This window comes from Convolutriloba macropyga, chromosome 10, assembly GCF_964194025.1.
Source record: "Convolutriloba macropyga chromosome 10, txConMacr16.3, whole genome shotgun sequence".
Classification (NCBI taxonomy): Eukaryota; Metazoa; Xenacoelomorpha; order Acoela; family Convolutidae; genus Convolutriloba; species Convolutriloba macropyga.
In genome coordinates, this window is record NC_134477.1 from 30,588,682 (window position 1) to 30,607,951 (window position 19,270).

Here is a 19,270-nt window from a genome sequence, read left to right on the forward strand (position 1 = left end):
CGTTTGAAAAGATTGCGCAAAAATATACTTTACAAACCTGACAAATATAGACTTATACCTATTAGATGCATGTAATGGAGAGGTCATGAGTAGATGCTACGATGCTTCTACGTGACCTTTTAAGTGTCAATCTACGAGCAATAATCTTTTTCTTCTGTTTCCTATTATGATCATGTATGATTTCTTAGGTTAGATCCTCTTTGATCGCATACAACATCCATTCAATTAGTGTGCATTAATGCTTCATTTACGTATTTTTTCACCTCATTCCGGGGTCATATAAGCAAAATTGGATCTCATACAAAGTTCACGTATGATTTCATTGATTTGACAGTACAATCGTAACGATCGAAATCAAGTATGCATAGCATGATAATATGATCATTGTATGAAATCGAAGAAATTTCAATCAAAAACGTCAGATTTGTGGTAAACGAAAGGAAAACTTACACTTACTTGTTCGTCTAACTTTCAACTTTTCCTTGGCAGCTTCAGCTGAAACAAAAAGACTTCTCTATTAGTCATTTGATTTAACTTTTTTTTCACCTATAGCTACGACACATTTACCGTAGAACTGTAAGGTGTGAACTGTTTAGGTGTGAATTTTTTCATCATATTAACACAGATTAAAACAACTTGTTTATTCTATCGCTACCCAGGTGTTCAGACCATTCTATTTAATTAGGATTTTTGAAATTACTCTCCTGTCCATGCAGGATTTGTGTTTTGTGAGTAAGGACAGATGTGTTTCTGTCAATTCTTCTACTTAGAAATGTATGCAATGTGTTCAATAGACTTCAAACTTATTGGGGGGGTCTAAGTAGGCGCAACTGCTGTGAATATAGACCAGTACTGGATTCGAATCTTGATTGGACTTTTGTCCATAAAAGCTTCATCTCTCTAGACAAGTATACGTTGAAGAATTAGAGCTTCCTGTCAAGCTATGTCAAATTTATCGTGTGCCCAATTTACAAATGTTTTTCATATCTCAATCTCCTACTCAGTATACTAACATAGTCCAGCAGTTTCCAAGATGGCATCTAGGAATGTGTCTGTCTTCGATGCGGCATCCCAGTTGATAGACTGGAGAGAACCATCCTTCTTCGCCTTCTCCATCACTGCTCGCCTTTTGGCTGCTTTCTCTCTCCGTTTCTAGAAACAAGATGTAACATTTAAACCTGGTAAGTATGGCTATGTCGACTAATGCAGCCGTTACAGTAGCAGTACAAATTGTCATCTGGGTGTAAACGTATATCTATGAAAAATGTTCATATTCTACCGGAGGATTTCAAACAAAGAAGACAAATCAGCACACTTTTTGATCTCCCGAATTGAAAATCAAAATTGATTTTTTTCTTGCATAACTTAACTCTTCTACTTGGTTTCATAATTTGATAATCAGCGGGGCTGACAATCATACAATTTTTTTTGTATTCATAATCGTCACCTAAGGTGATCTGATTTCCTGGTTGTCATACTGAGTGTTTATTTCCTAGAACTCATACAACTATACAATTTTTTTCGGAAAGCACAAGAACTGTATTATTTTTTTATTTCGGTAAGAAGTTGCACAAATCCTAGTAATCACGCAAGCTTATGTGACGCGGAAAACACTGTTCAAGTCACTATATGTTAAGGCATCTAAGCAGCCACAACTACTCTGAAAACGAACCACTACTAGATGTGAACCCGCATCTCTTAAATGCAAGCCAAGTGTGCTAACCATTTACACCAACTGTTCTTAAGCTCTCGAACTTGGGCATCTCTTATAATCTATTTTCATCTTCTGACCAAGTATACGTTGAACAACTAGACATTCTTTAAGTGCAGATTTACAATAGTGATACAACTTGTACAAATTTACAAACATTTTCAATGTCCTCTGAAAAATTTTCATTGAAAGTTCTGTAATAAATGGGTTATTATAAGTATAATTAGTATGGTTATAAGTATAATCAGAAAATTTAGTCAAATGAAAAATATATATTGACATACAGTGATAACCTTTGCGGTTCAGATGCGTGTAAGTGTTTTTCGGAGCGTCACAAAAGGACAACGTGGAATACCACCACTGATTTCTTTAATTAAAATTAAGAAAAACATTAAGAAAATCAACACACAAGATCATATTTGATTAACTTTAAATGATGCAAAAATAATATATGTTTGATACAATGGACCGTACTAGGAAATGCATTATTGTTCCGACCCCACTTGTGAGGGGAGGAAATATGTACTCAAATGGGTTTTTTTGTTCAGACAATTTTTGGCCGATCGATATATTCATCGTAGAGAAATGTGCGAGGTATCATTAAAAATTTCGTCCAGTGTAGAAGTCAAAACTAGAACGATTTTTTTATCTTCGTTTTTTTTCGAGGAGTTATCGAGGATTGAATTTTTGTGTGAACACGGGATATTTGGCTTGATTTTGTTCACTTTTAAGGTAAGCTTTCTTCAAATTAAGGTTTTTTAAAAATTTTAATTCAAAATTACAATTCACGCCGCAAAATGAGACAATTTCGGATTCTTAATAGCAAAAAAACGATAAAGTTTTAGTTCTGGCCTCATAGGGAAGTTTAATATAAAAAAATCGAACTCTATTTGAGAGCTCTTTTTTTTAGAAAACTTTTCATATTTTGTTTCGTTTTTTGGGTCACCTAAAGACTAGTCACTTTTCATATCTAGGTTCCGTTAACTATCATCTATGATTTACAGTCAAATGAAACCCAATAAACCAAAAAAAATGTTTTCAAGGAACCGCTAGTTTTTTTTGGGTTCGACTGTGAGTTTTCGTAATTTTAAACGTAAATTTGATTTTCTTTGAAGTTTTACTAAATTTTGGAGTCCTCTGGCATAGTTTAGTTGACTAAAATTGCAATGGGTTTCGTAATGATCATTAAGTGAACCTATTTAGAGCTTTCAGTGGACAGCTAGCGGATATTAAGACTTTAAAAAGTGATTTTTCGAGAATTTTTTTTAAACAGTAACCGATCATAAAATTATTCTCGTGAATTGTTAGTCAGTCTCAGTAATGACAGGATCACCTTCCTTTCTACTTCAACCAAGGGCAATTGATTTAGCGGTTTTATCTTCTAACTATTGGTGTTATGACTTCGATGCCCGCGTTTTCGTAATTATTTTTGGATATTTTTTTTCATAATGTTGGTTCCTTTTGAAATCTTAACACATATCCTAATATTGATACTTAGAGTTGCTTAAAGATGACGGTCAGTGGATAATACACAAAGTTTTCAGAGAAAAACTTATGGGTAAAATGGCTTGGAAAATTCTTCTCGCACATTTCTACTTACTTTTCGGAATTTACCTGTTTTTGTTGTTGTCTTCATAGTTAATGACTTATTGTAATGTCTTAATGAAGACATATGAAAAAAAACATCTTTGTTGTCTCATTGAGGCGTAACTTAGCTTACTTTTTTTAGCTTTCGTTAAAAGCTATTGATGTTAATGGCGTTGATACTAAGGGTTTTCTCAAAAATTTTTTGGTTTTTATGTATTTGTTCCTATTTATTAATTTATTGGAGTCAAATTAATGAAAAGAAGATTCCCATTGCTGCAAGAAGCAAATTGAAAGTAGAAAAGATTTTACTGAAAAATTCATTTTCCAATGGCTTCGGCATTTTCTACCTCAATTTTTTTTTTGAATTTGCTTATTTTTGCTTTTTTAGTTCTTTAGGTAGCCGTAAAATGCTGACCGGTCCCGAAAGCTTCTAACTGAGGCTTTCCTCAAAGCAGTCAGTTTTTTTTTGAATAATCAAAAAGTTTAAAATATTATATATTTTTAAGATTTTGAGAATTTTCCAATGTTTCAGTTTTTGTTGTTCTTTTCGTCAATTTTCAATTTGTTTTAATCGTTGACAGGTCCTATACAAATCCACGTATTATAAAATTTAACTTGTTTACTGATTTTATGTTGCAACAGATATTTTGTTTGATGAATAATATTCGTTTTCCTAAAACGTTAATTGAGTGGTGTAATCTTGTTTCTTTTTCTCTTTCTTTATCACAATCGAGTAACAACAGATCCCAAAAATTTTCAAATGTGGCCCAGTTGATTTTATCTATTCATTCCATATAATTTTAGCTGAATAAGTATAAATAGAAATTGAAATAAAAACACATAACATTCAGATAATAGCTAACGATTTTAATGGCTTCACTAATTTGTGTTTTCACAATGTTAGTAATTTGTTGCTCGTATTTTTTTGAGTTTTTTTGCATTTTTAGTCCATTCCTATGCCTTTTCTAACCAAACACGGGTCCAATTGGTTCCTCATAACTTTTTAGTAAATTTATCAAGAACTTTTTCATTAAAAGCTAATTCGTTTCAAGCCTTTTGAAATTACTTTGTTTTAAAAATGTTGATTAATTTTTGGATTTCACCTCATTATTTCTAGTTACCTAGTCTCATTAGGGAAAAATCTTATCTGATGTGTAGTTGGAAAAAAAAATTCGTGTAGTCAGGGTTTATTCTGATTGTTGTTTGACGTTGTTACTAGGTGCTTTTAAATTAAGATATTGAAATTTTGCCGTGAAATTTTTGTTTTCGCTTTTTTGCTGTTTTTGTTTTTTTCCTCGTAGTATTTTTAATGGCAGATCTTGTTGTAATTAGGCATGGCGTTTTTTATATTAATTATAAGTTTGTTTGTATAACGATATTTTAAAACTCAAACATCAATTTTTGATTATCTCTTTGCAATAATTTACGTCAAAAGACAGTTAAGTCAATAATGTAGATGAACGCGGGTCAGAACATCATGTGTGAACGAGCATTAACGAGCCTCCTTGTAGTTTCTATGACTATGCTTATGATTTTGCTGTCCCTTTGGAGAAATTGTATAGCTTGCACCAGTGGTTAGTTTGTCGATAGATCTGAAGATCTAATAAAAAATTCTAGAATTTTTAGCAAAACAATCTTCTAAAGGCAAGAGAGCAGTCAAATATCTCATCTTACAAATTGGTACACAACTATTGCAGACCTTAAATTCATTGTATCAAAAGTGGTGAATCAATATTTGCATCTTTGAATATATATCTGAAGATATTCATCTGAAATCAAAATCAGAGCATTAAAATACCAAGTCAAATGATGACCTTTATCTAGAAAGAGTTTTGAAAAATAGGATTGTTTTGTGAGATGTAAGATCCAGACGCAAATCATGCATGTCTTACACAACATTTTGCAAGATAGAAGTCCATTGCATATGAGCTGAAACTTGTGACACATTCGCTTCCATTTTTTTTCAAGCAGATGTGTATCGTACAAGACTTTGGCATTCGAACGGTTTTCTTGTAACATCAGGCGAGAATCTTGCAAATTGTTTGATTTTGAATGTTTTCAGCTTTGTGTGGGGAACGCACTAAAGTGAGCCTCTATTGAAATTTTAGAATAAATTGCCAGTCTCAATGAAACAATTACAGAATCAGTGGAAATAAGCTGTTAGCAGCCATCAATTGCAGCATTTATAGGACAAGAATTGATAATGGAGCCTTATTATTATTATCAAGTTGCGTAAATGGATGTGAACAGTTCTGCTAAATGTCAGTTTTGCTGAACAAACATTAGAAAATTGTTTTAGGAGAGCAGAACACGAAACTTAGTTCTTAATTAGAAAAAATAGACAAATAAAAACTACACAGAGATGGGTCCTATTGGTTTCCCAATGAATTTTTTGTAAATTTTTCAAGAATTATTTCATTAAAAGCTAATTCTTTTCAAGCCTTTTGAAATTACTTGGTTTTAAAAAATTTGATTAATTTTTGTATTTCGCCTCATTATTTCTTCTCTTTGACGACTTGTTACCTAGTCTCATTAGGGAAAAATCTCATCTGATATGTAGTTAGAAAAAAAGTAAAATTCTGTAGTTAGGGTTTAGTCTGATTGTAATTTGACGTTGTTACTAGGTGCTTTTAAATTAAGATATTGAAATTTTGCCGTGAAGTTTATGTATTTGCTTTTTTTGCTGTTGTTGTTTTTTTCGTAGTATTTGTAATGGCAGATCTCGTTGTAATTAGGCATGGCATTATTTATATCAGTTACTAGTTTGTGTTACGATTTTTTTTTAATATCAATCATCAATTTTTGATTATCTCTTTGCAATAATTTACGTCAAATGACAGTTAAATCAAAAATGTAGATGAACGCGGGGCAGAACATCATGTGTGAACGCACATTAACTAGCCTCCTTGTAGTTTCTATGACCATGTTTATGATTTTGAAGTCCCTTTTCAAAAAATTGTTTAGCTTGCACCAGTGTTTATTTTGTCGATAGATCTGAAGATCTAATTAAAAGTTCTATAATTTTAAGCAAAACAATCTTCTAATGGCAAGAGAGCATTCAAATATCTCAGCTTACAAAGTTGTCCACAACTCTTGCAGACCATAAATTCAGTGTATCAAAAGTGGTGAATCAATATTTGCATCTTTGAATATATATCTGAAGATATTCATCTGAAATCAAAATCAGAGCATTAAAATACCAAGTCAAATGATGACCTTTATCTAGAAAGAGTTTTGAAAAATAAGATTGTTTTGTGAGATGTAAGATCCAGACGCAAATCATGCATGTCTTACACAACATTTTGCAAGATAGAAGTCCATTGCATATGAGCTGAAACTGGTGACACATTCGCTTCCATTTTTTTTCGAGCAGATGTGTATCGTACAAGACTTTGGCATTCGAACGGTTTTCATGTAACATCAGGCGAGAATCTTGCAAATTGTTTGATTTTGAATGTTTTCAGCTTTGTGTGGGGAACGCACTAAAGTGAGCCTCTATTGAAATTTTAGAATAAATTGCCAGTCTCAATGAAACAATTACAGAATCAGTGGAAATAAGCTGTTAGCAGCCATCAATTGCAGCATTTATAGGACAAGAATTGATAATGGAGCCTTATTATTATTATCAGGTTGCGTAAATGGATGTGAACAGTTCTGCTAAATGTCAGTTTTGCTGAACAAACATTAGAAAATTGTTTTAGGAGAGCAGAACACGAAATTTAGTTCTTAATTAGAAAAAATTCTTAATGAAAAAATTTGTGTGGAACAATGTCAAAAAAATTCGTAATCTAAGCAGAAGGAAGTAAATAATTGATTTTCCCACGCCTGTCTGTCTACCTGAAAACCACATAAGTGTAGGCTGCCATCGATAACTCGACTAGTAGCAGCCTAGCTTTTTAGAAATCCTTTCCATTAAGGAGGGATAGAATGATTTATTGGTTCAGCGACCCTGGGAAGTAAATAATTTCCCCACACATCTGCCTCAAATTAGGGTAGAAAACACGCACGCGGGCAAACACTGCTTCATAATGTGAAAAATCTATTAAAGCTCAAGTCAGGCGAGTTTATAGATTGAAATGTATCTATCAGTTGCAACTGAATTAAGGGAAGAAAAAAGTTTGGATAATGATTGCGGTCAATTAGCTGTCATCATTATGAACAAAAAAGAATGGAAAAAAAATAAAAGAGTGTTCAAGAGTTTCTGTTTTAAGGAAGAGTGCAAGAAAAAAATGTTCAAACTAATGCTTTTTGTTACAAGTAATTAATGCTTTTTTGAATATACTTAATTGATACGAGTATATTCCACCTTTTGGTCATTACTTTTTTTAACTTATTTCAATAAAATATCCATTCTATAGAAAATTAGACAATTCAATTAAATTGTTTTTTGGACGTTGGCTAACGTTGGTTTTCAACCTTATACACAGGATGTTTTTGCTCTATTCAATATTAGAGTATCACTTCTCACTTTTTCTTATCCTGTAAGCGTCCTCATAAAAACTGACATGGATATCCGCACGTTAATTTCCTTCTATCAGAGTCTAATTGCAATTCTAATTTTGATAGTTTAAAATTAGCCCCGACCATTAAGGTTTGAAAAAACAGCAATTGCGGGTCAGGTAAAAAAAATTACGCTGTGATATATATATATATTTATATATATATATATATATATATATATATATATATATATATATATATATATCTTTCCTTTCCCCATTTGAAGAACATTCATTGATTTATGATTGATTTTTTTCATGCAATGATTTTCTTGTAATGAAGTTTATTTTCTTATAATGATTTTCTTTTAATTAAGTTTTTTCTTGTTGTTACTGCACTTATTTATAATGGTTTGGTGATACCAAACTGACATGGGTTTGCGCACGTTAATTTCTTTTTATCACAGTCTAATTGCAATTCTAATTTTGATAGTTTAAACTCAGCCCCGACAATTAAGGTTTGAAAAAGCAGCAATTGTGGGTTAGATAAAAAATAATTACGCAGTGAAATATATTTTTTTCCTTTCTTCCCCACATTTGAAGAACATTCATTGACTTATGATTGATTTTTTCTTGCAATGATTTTCTTGTAATGAAGTTTATTTTCTTATAATGATTTTCTTTTAATTAATATTTTTCTTGTTGTTACTGCTCTTATTTAAAATGGTTTGGTGATACCAATTAAGCAGCAAAAACAAATAAACCCGGTTGACCTGATTAAAAAATGTTAGAAAACTACAATCTCTTTTTCGTGCCTAAAGTTTTTCGTAAAAACACTTTCATAACTTTTATCAGCAGAACGTATATACCTAATGTGTATACCTAACGTATGTACTTATATGGGTAATGTTTCTTAAAAATAGGAAAAGTGCGAAAAAAGCTGAAAACTTGTTTAAAAAGGAGTTTTAGAGGAGTTATCGAGGATTGAAGTTTTGTGTGAACACGGGATATTTGGCATGATTTTGTTCACTTTTAAGGTAGGTTTTCTTCAAAATAAGATGTTTATTTAAAAATATTAATTCAAAATTACATCTAACGCCCTAAATTGAAACAATTTTGAGTTCTTGATGGAAAGAAGGCGATAAAAAGATTAGTTCTGGCCTCAAAGGGAAGTTTACTGTCATAAAAAAAAACCGAACTCTATTTGAGATCTGTTTCTTTTAGAAAACATTTCATATTTTTTTTGTTTTTTGTGTCTCCCACAGACTAGTCACTGTTCATATCTAGGTTCCCTTAATTCAAAACTTGCAGTCAAATGCAGCCCAATGAACAATAAAAAAAGTTTTTAAGGAATCGCGCGTTTTTTTTGGCTTCGTATCTGACTTTTTAATTGTAAGTTTAATCTTCGTTGAAGTTTTTTTAAGTTTTGGAGTCCTCTGACATAATTTTGTTGATTAAAAGTGCAATGGTTTTCGTAATGATCATTAATTGACTCTCAGTAAGGGAAAGATCACTTTGCCTTCTACTACAACCAAAGGTATTCTAGTTAACGGTTTTACCTTCTAACCATTGGTGCAATGACTTCGATGCACGCGTTTTCATTTTTTTGTTGTGGATAATTTGTTTTCCTAATTTTGGTTATTTTCGGAATCTTAACACATTATCCTAATATTGATAGTTGCAGTGGATTAGTGATGACGGTCATTGGGTCATACACAAAGTTTTCAGAGAAAAACTTATGGTTTAAATGGCTTCGACACATTGTTCGCGCACTTTTCTACTTACTTTTTGTTTTTTACCAGTTTTTGTTGTTGTTTTCATAGTCAATGACTTATTGTAATGTCTTAATGAAGACAAATGAAAGAGAAACATCTTTGTTGTCTCATTGAGGCGTAGCTTAGCTTATTTTTTTTAGCTTTCTTTAAAAGCTATTGATGTTAATGGCGTTGATACTAAGGGCTTTCTCGAAAATTTATTGGTTTTTATGTATTTGTTCCTATTTATTGATTAATTGGAGTCAAATTAATGAAAAGAAGATTCCCATTGCTGCAAGAAGCGAATTGAAAGTAGAAAAGATTTTACTGAAAAATTCATTTTCCAATGGCTTCGACATTTTCTACCTCAATTTTTGTTTGAATTTAATTATTTTTGCTTTTTTTGTTCTTTAGGTAGCTTTAAAAAGCTGACCGGTCCCATAAACTTTAACTGAGGATTGACTGAATGATATTACCCAAAGCAGTCAGAGTATTTGAATAGTCTTAAAGTTTATAATATTATTTTTTTTTAAGATTTTGAGGATTTTTCAATGTTTCAATTTTTGTTTTTTTTCGTCAATTTGTAATTTATTTTAATCGTTGACAGGTCGCATACAAATCCATGTATTTTAAAAATTAACCTGTTTTATGACTGATTTTAAACTGATTTTATGATGTAACAGATGTTTTGTTTGTTGAATAATATGCGTTTTCATAAACTGTTATGTGTGTGATGGACTTTTTTTCTTTTTCTCTTCCTTTAGCACAATTGAGTAATAACAGATCCCAACGATTTTCAAATGCTGCCCAATTGATTTGATCTTTTCGTTCCGTATAATTTTAGCTGAATTGGTATAAATAGAAATTGAAATAAAAATACACAACATTCAGATAATAGCTAACGATTTTAATGTTTTAACTAATTTGTGTTTTCATAATGTCAGTAATTTGTGGTTTGTAATTTTTTTGAGTTTTTTTGCATCTTTAGTCCGTTCCTGTGCCTTAGACTACACAAAGATGGGTCCTATTGGTTTCCCAATGAATTTTTTGTAAATTTTTCAAGAATTATTTCATTAAAAGCTAATTCTTTTCAAGCCTTTTGAAATTACTTGGTTTTAAAAAATTTGATTAATTTTTGTATTTCGCCTCATTATTTCTTCTCTTTGACGACTTGTTACCTAGTCTCATTAGGGAAAAATTTCATCTGATGTGTAGTTAGAAAAAAAGTAAAATTGTGTAGTTAGGGTTTAGTCTGATTGTAATTTGACGTTGTTACTAGGTGCTTTTAAATTAAGATATTGAAATTTTGCCGTGAAGTTTTCGTATTTGCTTTTTTTGCTGTTGTTGTTTTTTTCGTAGTATTTGTAATGGCAGATCTCGTTGTAATTAGGCATGGCATTATTTATATCAGTTACTAGTTTGTGTTACGATTTTTTTAATATCAATCATCAATTTTTGATTATCTCTTTGCAATAATTTACGTCAAATGACAGTTAAATCAAAAATGTAGATGAACGCGGGGCGGAACATCATGTGTGAACGCACATTAACGAGCCTCCTTGTAGTTTCTATGACCATGTTTATGATTTTGAAGTCCCTTTTCAAAAAATTGTTTAGCTTGCACCAGTGTTTAGTTTGTCGATAGATCTGAAGATCTAATTAAAAGTTCTATAATTTTAAGCAAAACAATCTTCTAAAGGCAAGAGAGCATTCAAATATATCAGCTTACAAAGTTGTCCACAACTCTTGCAGACCATAAATTCAGTGTATCAAAAGTGGTGAATCAATATTTGCATCTTTGAATATATATCTGAAGATATTCATCTGAAATCAAAATCAGAGCATTAAAATACCAAGTCAAATGATGACCTTTATCTAGAAAGAGTTTTGAAAAATAAGATTGTTTTGTGAGATGTAAGATCCAGACGCAAATCATGCATGTCTTACACAACATTTTGCAAGATAGAAGTCCATTGCATATGAGCTGAAACTGGTAACACATTCGCTTCCATTTTTTTTCAAGCAGATGTGTATCGTACAAGACTTTGGCATTCGAACGGTTTTCATGTAACATCAGGCGAGAATCTTGCAAATTGTTTGATTTTGAATGTTTTCAGCTTTGTGTGGGGAACGCACTAAAGTGAGCCTCTATTGAAATTTTAGAATAAATTGCCAGTCTCAATGAAACAATTACAGAATCAGTGGAAATAAGCTGTTAGCAGCCATCAATTGCAGCATTTATAGGACAAGAATTGATAATGGAGCCTTATTATTATTATCAGGTTGCGTAAATGGATGTGAACAGTTCTGCTAAATGTCAGTTTTGCTGAACAAACATTAGAAAATTGTTTTAGGAGAGCAGAACACGAAATTTAGTTCTTAATTAGAAAAAATTCTTAATGAAAAAATTCGTGTGGGACAATGTCAAAATATTTCGAAATCTAAGCAGAAGGAAATAAATAATTGCTTTTCCCACGCCTGTCTGTCTACCTGAAAACCACATAAGTGTAGGCTGCCATCGATAACTCGACTAGTAGCAGCCTAGCTTTTTAGAAATCCATTCCATTAAGGAGGGATAGAATGATTTATTGGGTCGGCGACCCTGAGAAGTAATTAATTGCCCCACACACCTGCCTCAAATCAGGGTAGAACACACGCACGCGGGCAAACACTGCTTCATAATGTGAAAAATCTATTTAAAGCTCAAGTCAGGCGAGTTTATAGATTGAAATGTATCTATCAGTTGCAACTGAATTAAGGGAAGAAAAAAGTTTGGATAATGATTGCGGTCAATTAGCTGTCATCATTATGAACAAAAAATATGAAAAAATGGAAAAAAATAATCAAAGAGCATTCAACTTTTCATTTAAGAGGAAAAGGTAAAGAGTGCAAGAGAAAAAAAACAATCAAATTAATGCTTTTTGTTACAAGTATTTAATGCCTTTGTGAATATACTTAAATTTTAAAAGTATATTCAACCATTTGGTTATCATTTTTTAGTTATTTAAATAAAATATCCATTCTATATAAAATTAGACAACTCAATTAAATTGTTTTTTGGAGGTTGGCTAACGTTGATTTTCAACCTTATACACAGGATGTTTTTGCTCTATTCAGTATTACAGTATCACTTCTCATTTTTACATATCCTGTAAGCGTCCTCATAACAACTGACATGGGTTTGCGCACGTTAATTTCCTTTTATCACAGTCTAATTGCAATTCTAATTTTGATAGTTTAAACTCAGCCCCGACAATTAAGGTTTGAAAAAGCAGCAATTGTGGGTTAGATTAAAAATAATTACGCAGTGAAATATAATTTTTTCTTTTTTTCCCCACATTTGAAGAACATTCATTGATTTATGATTGATTTTTTCTTGCAATGATTTTCTCGTAATGAAGTTTATTTTCTTTTAATGATTTTCTTTTAATTAAGTTTTTCTTGTTGGTACTGCTCTTATTTAAAATGGTCTGGTGATACCAATTAAGCAGCAAAAACAGATAAACCCGGTTGACCTGATAAAAAATATTAAAAAGAACTACAATTTCTTTTTTGTGCGTAAAATTTTTCGTAAAAACACTTTCACAACTTTTATCAGCAGAACGTATATACCTAATGTGTATAACTAACGTATGTACCTATATGCGTAATGTTTCCTGAAAGTTAGTAAAAGTGTGAAAAAAGCTGCAACCTTGGTTAAAGAAAACAACGTTATAAAATTATGAGATATCATTGTTCCGACCCCACTTGTGGGGGGAGGAACTATATACTCAACTGGGTTTTTTTTGTTCAGACAATTTTGGCCGATCGATATATTCATCGTAGAGAAATAAGAGTGGTATCATTAAAAAGCTCGTCTAACGTAGAATTCAAAATTAAAAAGATATTTTTTTGTTTTTCTCAAGGAGTTATCGAGGTTTGAAGTTTTGTGTGAACACGGGATATTTGGCATGATTTTGTTCACTTTTAGTGTAACTTTTCTTCAAAATAAGATTCTTTCTAGAAAAACTGTAACTCAAAATTACTTTTCATACCACAAAATAAACCAATTTCGATTTCAAAATAGACAAAAGGCAAGAAATAGACTATTTCTGGTCTCATAGGGAAGTTTTACTATCAAAAATATTCTCTGAGAGCTCTTTTTTCTAGAAAATTTTTATAACTTTTCGTTTTTATAAGTCACCCAGAGACTAGTCATTTTTCATATCAAGGTTCCGTCAATGACAACCCTCATTTATAGTCAAATGAAGCCCGATAAACAAAAAAAATGTTTTCACGGAACCGCTCATGTTTTTTTGGATTCGACTTTCAGTTTTTCATATTTTTTTAAAAAATTTAATTTTCTTTTTGAGATTTTGCTAACTCTTCGGAGTCCTCTGGCATTAGTTAGCTCTATGACCAAATTGTAACAGGTTTCATAATGAGAATTTAGTGAGCCTATCTAGTGCTTTGAGTTGACAGCTAATGGCTGTTAAGTCTTTCAAAATAAATTTTCGAAAGTTATTAATATTAACCAAACATAAATTTCTTTTCGTGAACTGTGAGTTAGTTTCAGCAATAACAGGAATCCCTTCCTTCTCAATGCAACCAAAACTAATCTGGTTAGTGGTTTTATCTTCTAACTATTGGTTATTTGGCTTCAATGCCTCAAGATTTCAAAAATTTTTTTAATTTTTGGATATTTTCGTATTATTGGCTCCTTTTGAAACCTTATCACTTTAAACTAAAATTGATCACTCCCATTGGCTTAGAAAAGACGTTAAATGGATCATGGAAAAAGTTTCCAGAAAATAACTTATGATTAAAATGGCTTCGACACCTTCTTCCCGCACTTTTCTACAGAGATATTGGTTTTTGAATGTATTTATTGTTGTTTTCATAGTCATAGGGCTTATAGTGTTGTCTTACTGATTACCAATGCATGACAATTATCTTTGTTCTCCCATTGAGCCATAACTGAGCGTATTTACTGAGTTCCGTTGAAAGCCATTGAAATTAATGGCTGTTGAGAATACAAAAATAATAAAAACATATTTTTTGAACATTAATCAACCTTTAACTTTTCTTCGTGAACTACATGTCAGTTTCACAATTGGCAGACCCCCTTCCTTTCTACTTCAACGCAAGTTTCTCCAGGTAGCGGTTTCTTTTTGTAACTTTTGGTTTTATGACCTTGATGAACGAGTTTTCATAATTTTCTTTAAATTTTTGGATGTTTTTTTTGTAATTTTGGTTTCTTTGAAATCTGATCACACTATTTTAATATTGATAGTTCTTGTTGGCTTTGAAAAGACAATTCATAGATCATAGATAAGTTTTCAGCGAAACATTTATGGCTTAAATAGCTTGGACACTTTCTGCTCGAACTTTTTTTTGCTTGTATTTGTTGTTGTTTTCATAGTAAATGACTTGTTGTAATGTTATTGATGACCTATGAAAGACAAACAACTTTGTGGTCTCATTGAGGCATAATTTAGCCTATTTATTGCCTTCCGTTGAAAACTAATGAATTTAAAGCTTTGATGCTACGGGTTTTATAAAAAAATTTCGTGGTATTAATGTATTAGTTCATAATTGTTGATTATTTTGGAAGTCATATACCTAAAAAAATCCCCTTGCAGTTAAAAAAATCAATTGAACATAAAAAAGTCTTTACTGAAAAGATCATTTTCTAATGGCTTCGACACTTTTCTCGCTCAATTATTTTTTTTTTGAATTTGCTGTTTTTGCATGTTTTATTCTTTAGGTAGACGTAAAATGTTGACCGGTCTCATAAGCTTGTGAGTGAAGATTGAATGATTTATGTTACCCAAAGCATATTTTTAGGTTGAAAAAGTATAAGTAAAAACTGAAAAAAATACATAATATTCAGATAATAGCTAATGAGTTTAATGGCTTCAATAATTTGTGTTTTCGCAAATTGTTTGTAATTTTTGAGTTTTTTTTCATCTTTAATCCGTTCCTAGGGCTAAGTCTCACAAAAGACAGGTCCCATTAGTTTCATAATGACTTTTAATTTTATTTATCCAGAATAATTTTGTTATAAGCTAATGATTTTAATGGTAGCAATGTTTTGTTTTTTCGCAAGGGGTTTGTAATTTTTTGAGTTTTCTCCATCTTTCTAGTTCGTTTCTATGGCTTAGTCTAACCAAAAACAGGTCTTTTTTGGTTTTGTAAGGACTCTTTAGTAATTTATCAAGGATTACTCAGTTAAAAGCTAAGGATTTTTAAGTCTTTTGAAATTTCTTTGTTTTAAAAATGTTGATTAATTTTTGAATTCCACCTCATTGTTCGTTCTCTTTGTCGACTTGTTACCTAGTCTCATTAAGAAAACTTTCCACCTGCTTTATAGTTAGGAAAAAGTAAATTTGTGTGGTTAAGGTTTTATCTGACTGCATTTTGGCGTTGTTACTAGGTGCTTTTAAATTTAAATATTAAGTTTTTGCCGTGAAATTTTCGTTTCTGCTTATGTTGTTGTTTGTTTTTTCTCGTAGTCTTTTTAATGGCAGAGCTCGTGAGTGCTGTAATGAGGCATGACATTATGTAATTCAATTAGTAGTTAGGTTTTGTAACAGTTTTTTAAACACAAATATCTACTTTTGTTATTTCTTCATTTGGTTGACAATGAAGTCAAAAATGTAGATGAGCTCGGCTCGGAACATCTTGTACCAACGCACATTAACGAGCCTCCTGATTTTTCTCAGGTGTAGTTTATTGGACGATATAGAAAGTTTATAAGTTTTTTCGTGAATTACAGAAACAATTTCAACTACCTTATCCAAAAATTAATTGACCAAAGAAAAGACATTTCCAATATACTTGATGTAACCATCTATCCTGTAGTTTCACTTTCTCAGCTTAAGCAGAAATTACATCTGAACCTAAATTTGGACCAATTGTGTTGCAAAGTTTGGGATCTTTTGTCTTTCCCATTAAAGCCCCACAACCATCCAACCACAAAATTATAGCACCCCCCACCCACCCATAATGCCCATAATGCTATATATATATATATATATATATATATATATATATATATAAAACGCGTTGTGGGGAAGGGATCTAATGGGTAAACCCGAAATTCTTCATTTGTCAGATGAGTTGTTGGTGGTAGTTACCTGTTCCCTGTAGAATTCGCTGAAGTTGTTCACTATGATAGGGATGGGGAGGGCGATGACTAACACTCCACAGATGCAACACAGAGCACCTACTATCTTCCCAGAGAGAGACTTGGGGTACACATCCCCATAACCTACATCACAACAAATTACATCAAATAATTCACTGTGTTCTTAGACCATAGTCTGAATTGTCGTGTTTTCGTGTTTGAAAAATAAATTGTCTGCGACGAAACTCGCAGCAATCGTAAGTGTACTGATTTTTATCAATTCTATGGAGGCCCTGTATTTGGATTAAGTTGATCTAATTCACAAAAAGACATCGATATTGAAAAAGTTGAGCGAGACAGAAATTAGGAGCATTGAGAACATGTTTTATGATTTTCAACAGCATGACTTTTTAAACTTTATTCTGAATGTAGTTTGAAGAGACATTACATTGACATGTCAACTGACCTATTTGATTGTCTCTACGAATACATAAATGTAAATAAGCTATTGAAGAAGGTCACGGGGGTGAAGGTTAGCTTTAGAAAAACTGATTAATATTGTTAGTATTTAACGAAGCACGATACAAAACATACAGCAACATGAAAAAAGGGCTACAATCAATAAGTAATTTCACAATTAAAAAAAACTACTGCAATTTTTACAAAAATTTGCTCGAATGACCCAAGGTCAAAATCAAGATATTGCTCCTCGAATTTTCTGTTTTTTTTTGGACATCACCCAAAAGCATTATTTACCCGGAGCAAGTTTCAAGTCTTGATCAGTACATCTTCAGTGAAACAAGCGTCTTAAATTGAAAAATCAGTAATGACCACGTCTTGTTTCAAGTCTTAGGACTTGTGAAGACTTGTGATGACTTGCTCAAGACTTGTCAATTCTAAATCAAGTCTTGGAGAAGACTTGACAAGTCTTGAGTCAAGTTTTGACCAAGGCATGACAAGTCTTGATTATAACGCTGTTGATAAAGCAAAACTTGGGAAGAAGTTTCGATAAAACTTTAATAATAATAAATGCATATCAAAATTTAGCTAAAATTCATCAGATTCGTTCAAGAAATTTGTTGGTTTATCTAACCAAGACTTCAGCATCTATTAACTTATTCCCAAATATTGACTGTAAAATGATCTTAAGCGGACAAAAGGAGGGGCCATGACTGGTATATTTGAGAGATATCAGAAATGTTTTCGTTCTCTGTCAAGTGAAATTTCGGGAAGTGCTCCATTTTCTTGTGCCTCCTTTTTTAATTTTGAGGCTTTTGAAGACAGGTCATTGTATACGGCGGATTTTTTTCTTGCATTGCTAAACGAAACAAAAGTAACACTAAAAAACGTGTTCAACAACTGATTCCACTCTAGTCAACTCTTAGCTAAGAAATACTCAAGACATCTCTAGTCTTGCTAAAGTTTTGCCTGTATCAGAGTTCTGACTATGTCACTTTTCAGACTTGGCACGTATTGAGTCAAACCTTAAGTGTTGAGTCAAGTCTTGAGCACGTCTTGGCCGAGACTTGACAAGCCTTGAATCAAGTCTTGAAAACAGTTTTCAGATTTCCTTTGCTTTCATTTCGCAAGAAAAAAGTCGTCATTTGAAAAATTTCTGGTATCGCGCAAATTTTCCAGTCATGGCCACTCCTTTCTGCCTATTAAAAACAAATTGGCTTCCAATATTTGGATGCATGCTCACAAATGTGGGAAAATTAACAAATTTTGAGTTAAAAATCTGATGAATTTGAGCTAAATTTTGAAATGCTTCAATTATGAACAATGTCTTCGGAAAACTGTACTTTAGTTAATTTCTGCTCAATAGTCAAGACTTGTCAAGTCTTGGCAAAGACTTGACTCATGACTTGTCGGTTCTTGTCCGAAACTTACTTTAGACTCGGCGTGTCTTGAGCAAGTCTTCACTAGTTTTAAGACTGGACACAAGAAGCGGTCGGTACTGATTTGTCAATTTAAGACGTGTATTTCACTGGAGGAGTACTGGTTAACACCTGCAACTCGTTCTGGGATTACTTGTTTTTATAAGATTAAATTGGAACAAAAGATTGTCAATCGGCAATTAGCAAAAAATTTTGCGCGACATTATTTTCAAATACTTAACAGGATTAATTTGTTTTTCTCGTGTTTTTTTTCTGAGAACTTATTTTTCTGTACCTTTTATTCTGATATAACGTGCTGCTTCAGATAGTAAGTTCTGTAAACTTGATTTAAACAAAAAAAGTTTCGTTTAATTGATGCTATGGGACTGAATGAACAACCAAAATTTTCGAGGCAAAATATAACCCACAAAGTTGGACGAATTGTTTCAATTTTGAGCCAGAGAAATAGATATGTATTGGGGCAACTATTAACATGCTGTGTTGATCCTATGTCAACGCCAATATCATGAGAGTATGGTTTGGAACATTTGTGTGTTGTGACTGAGCCAACTGTTCCACAGTTTGAGAATCTTACTATGCTCTCTTAAATTGAGCTATCATTGCAAGCTCCATCTTATGATCAAAAACACTTACTTGACAGAGATTATACTCTGATAATAGAGGGTGAAAATGCAAGAAGAGAGAGGGAGGGATTCGCAAGTATTTTTTGCGATTTTTTAGTTAAGTTTAGGTAATTTTACCTTAACTGTTCAGGTGTGTTTTTTAGGTAAATT

General features: G+C 32.0%; 1 protein-coding gene across 1 annotated transcript in view; it reads right to left on the reverse strand.

Annotated features, from left to right (window-relative positions):
- LOC142347985 (uncharacterized) overlaps positions 1 to 19,270 on the reverse strand; it is a 113,509-nt gene that overhangs the window by 57,105 nt on the left and 37,134 nt on the right. The window contains exons 10-12 of the mRNA XM_075399149.1: positions 16,610 to 16,743; positions 1,014 to 1,152; positions 457 to 495 (exon numbers count right to left, since the gene is read on the reverse strand). Coding sequence (XP_075255264.1) covers positions 457 to 495; positions 1,014 to 1,152; positions 16,610 to 16,743 — 312 coding nt within the window. The remainder of the gene's footprint in view (positions 1 to 456; positions 496 to 1,013; positions 1,153 to 16,609; positions 16,744 to 19,270) is intronic.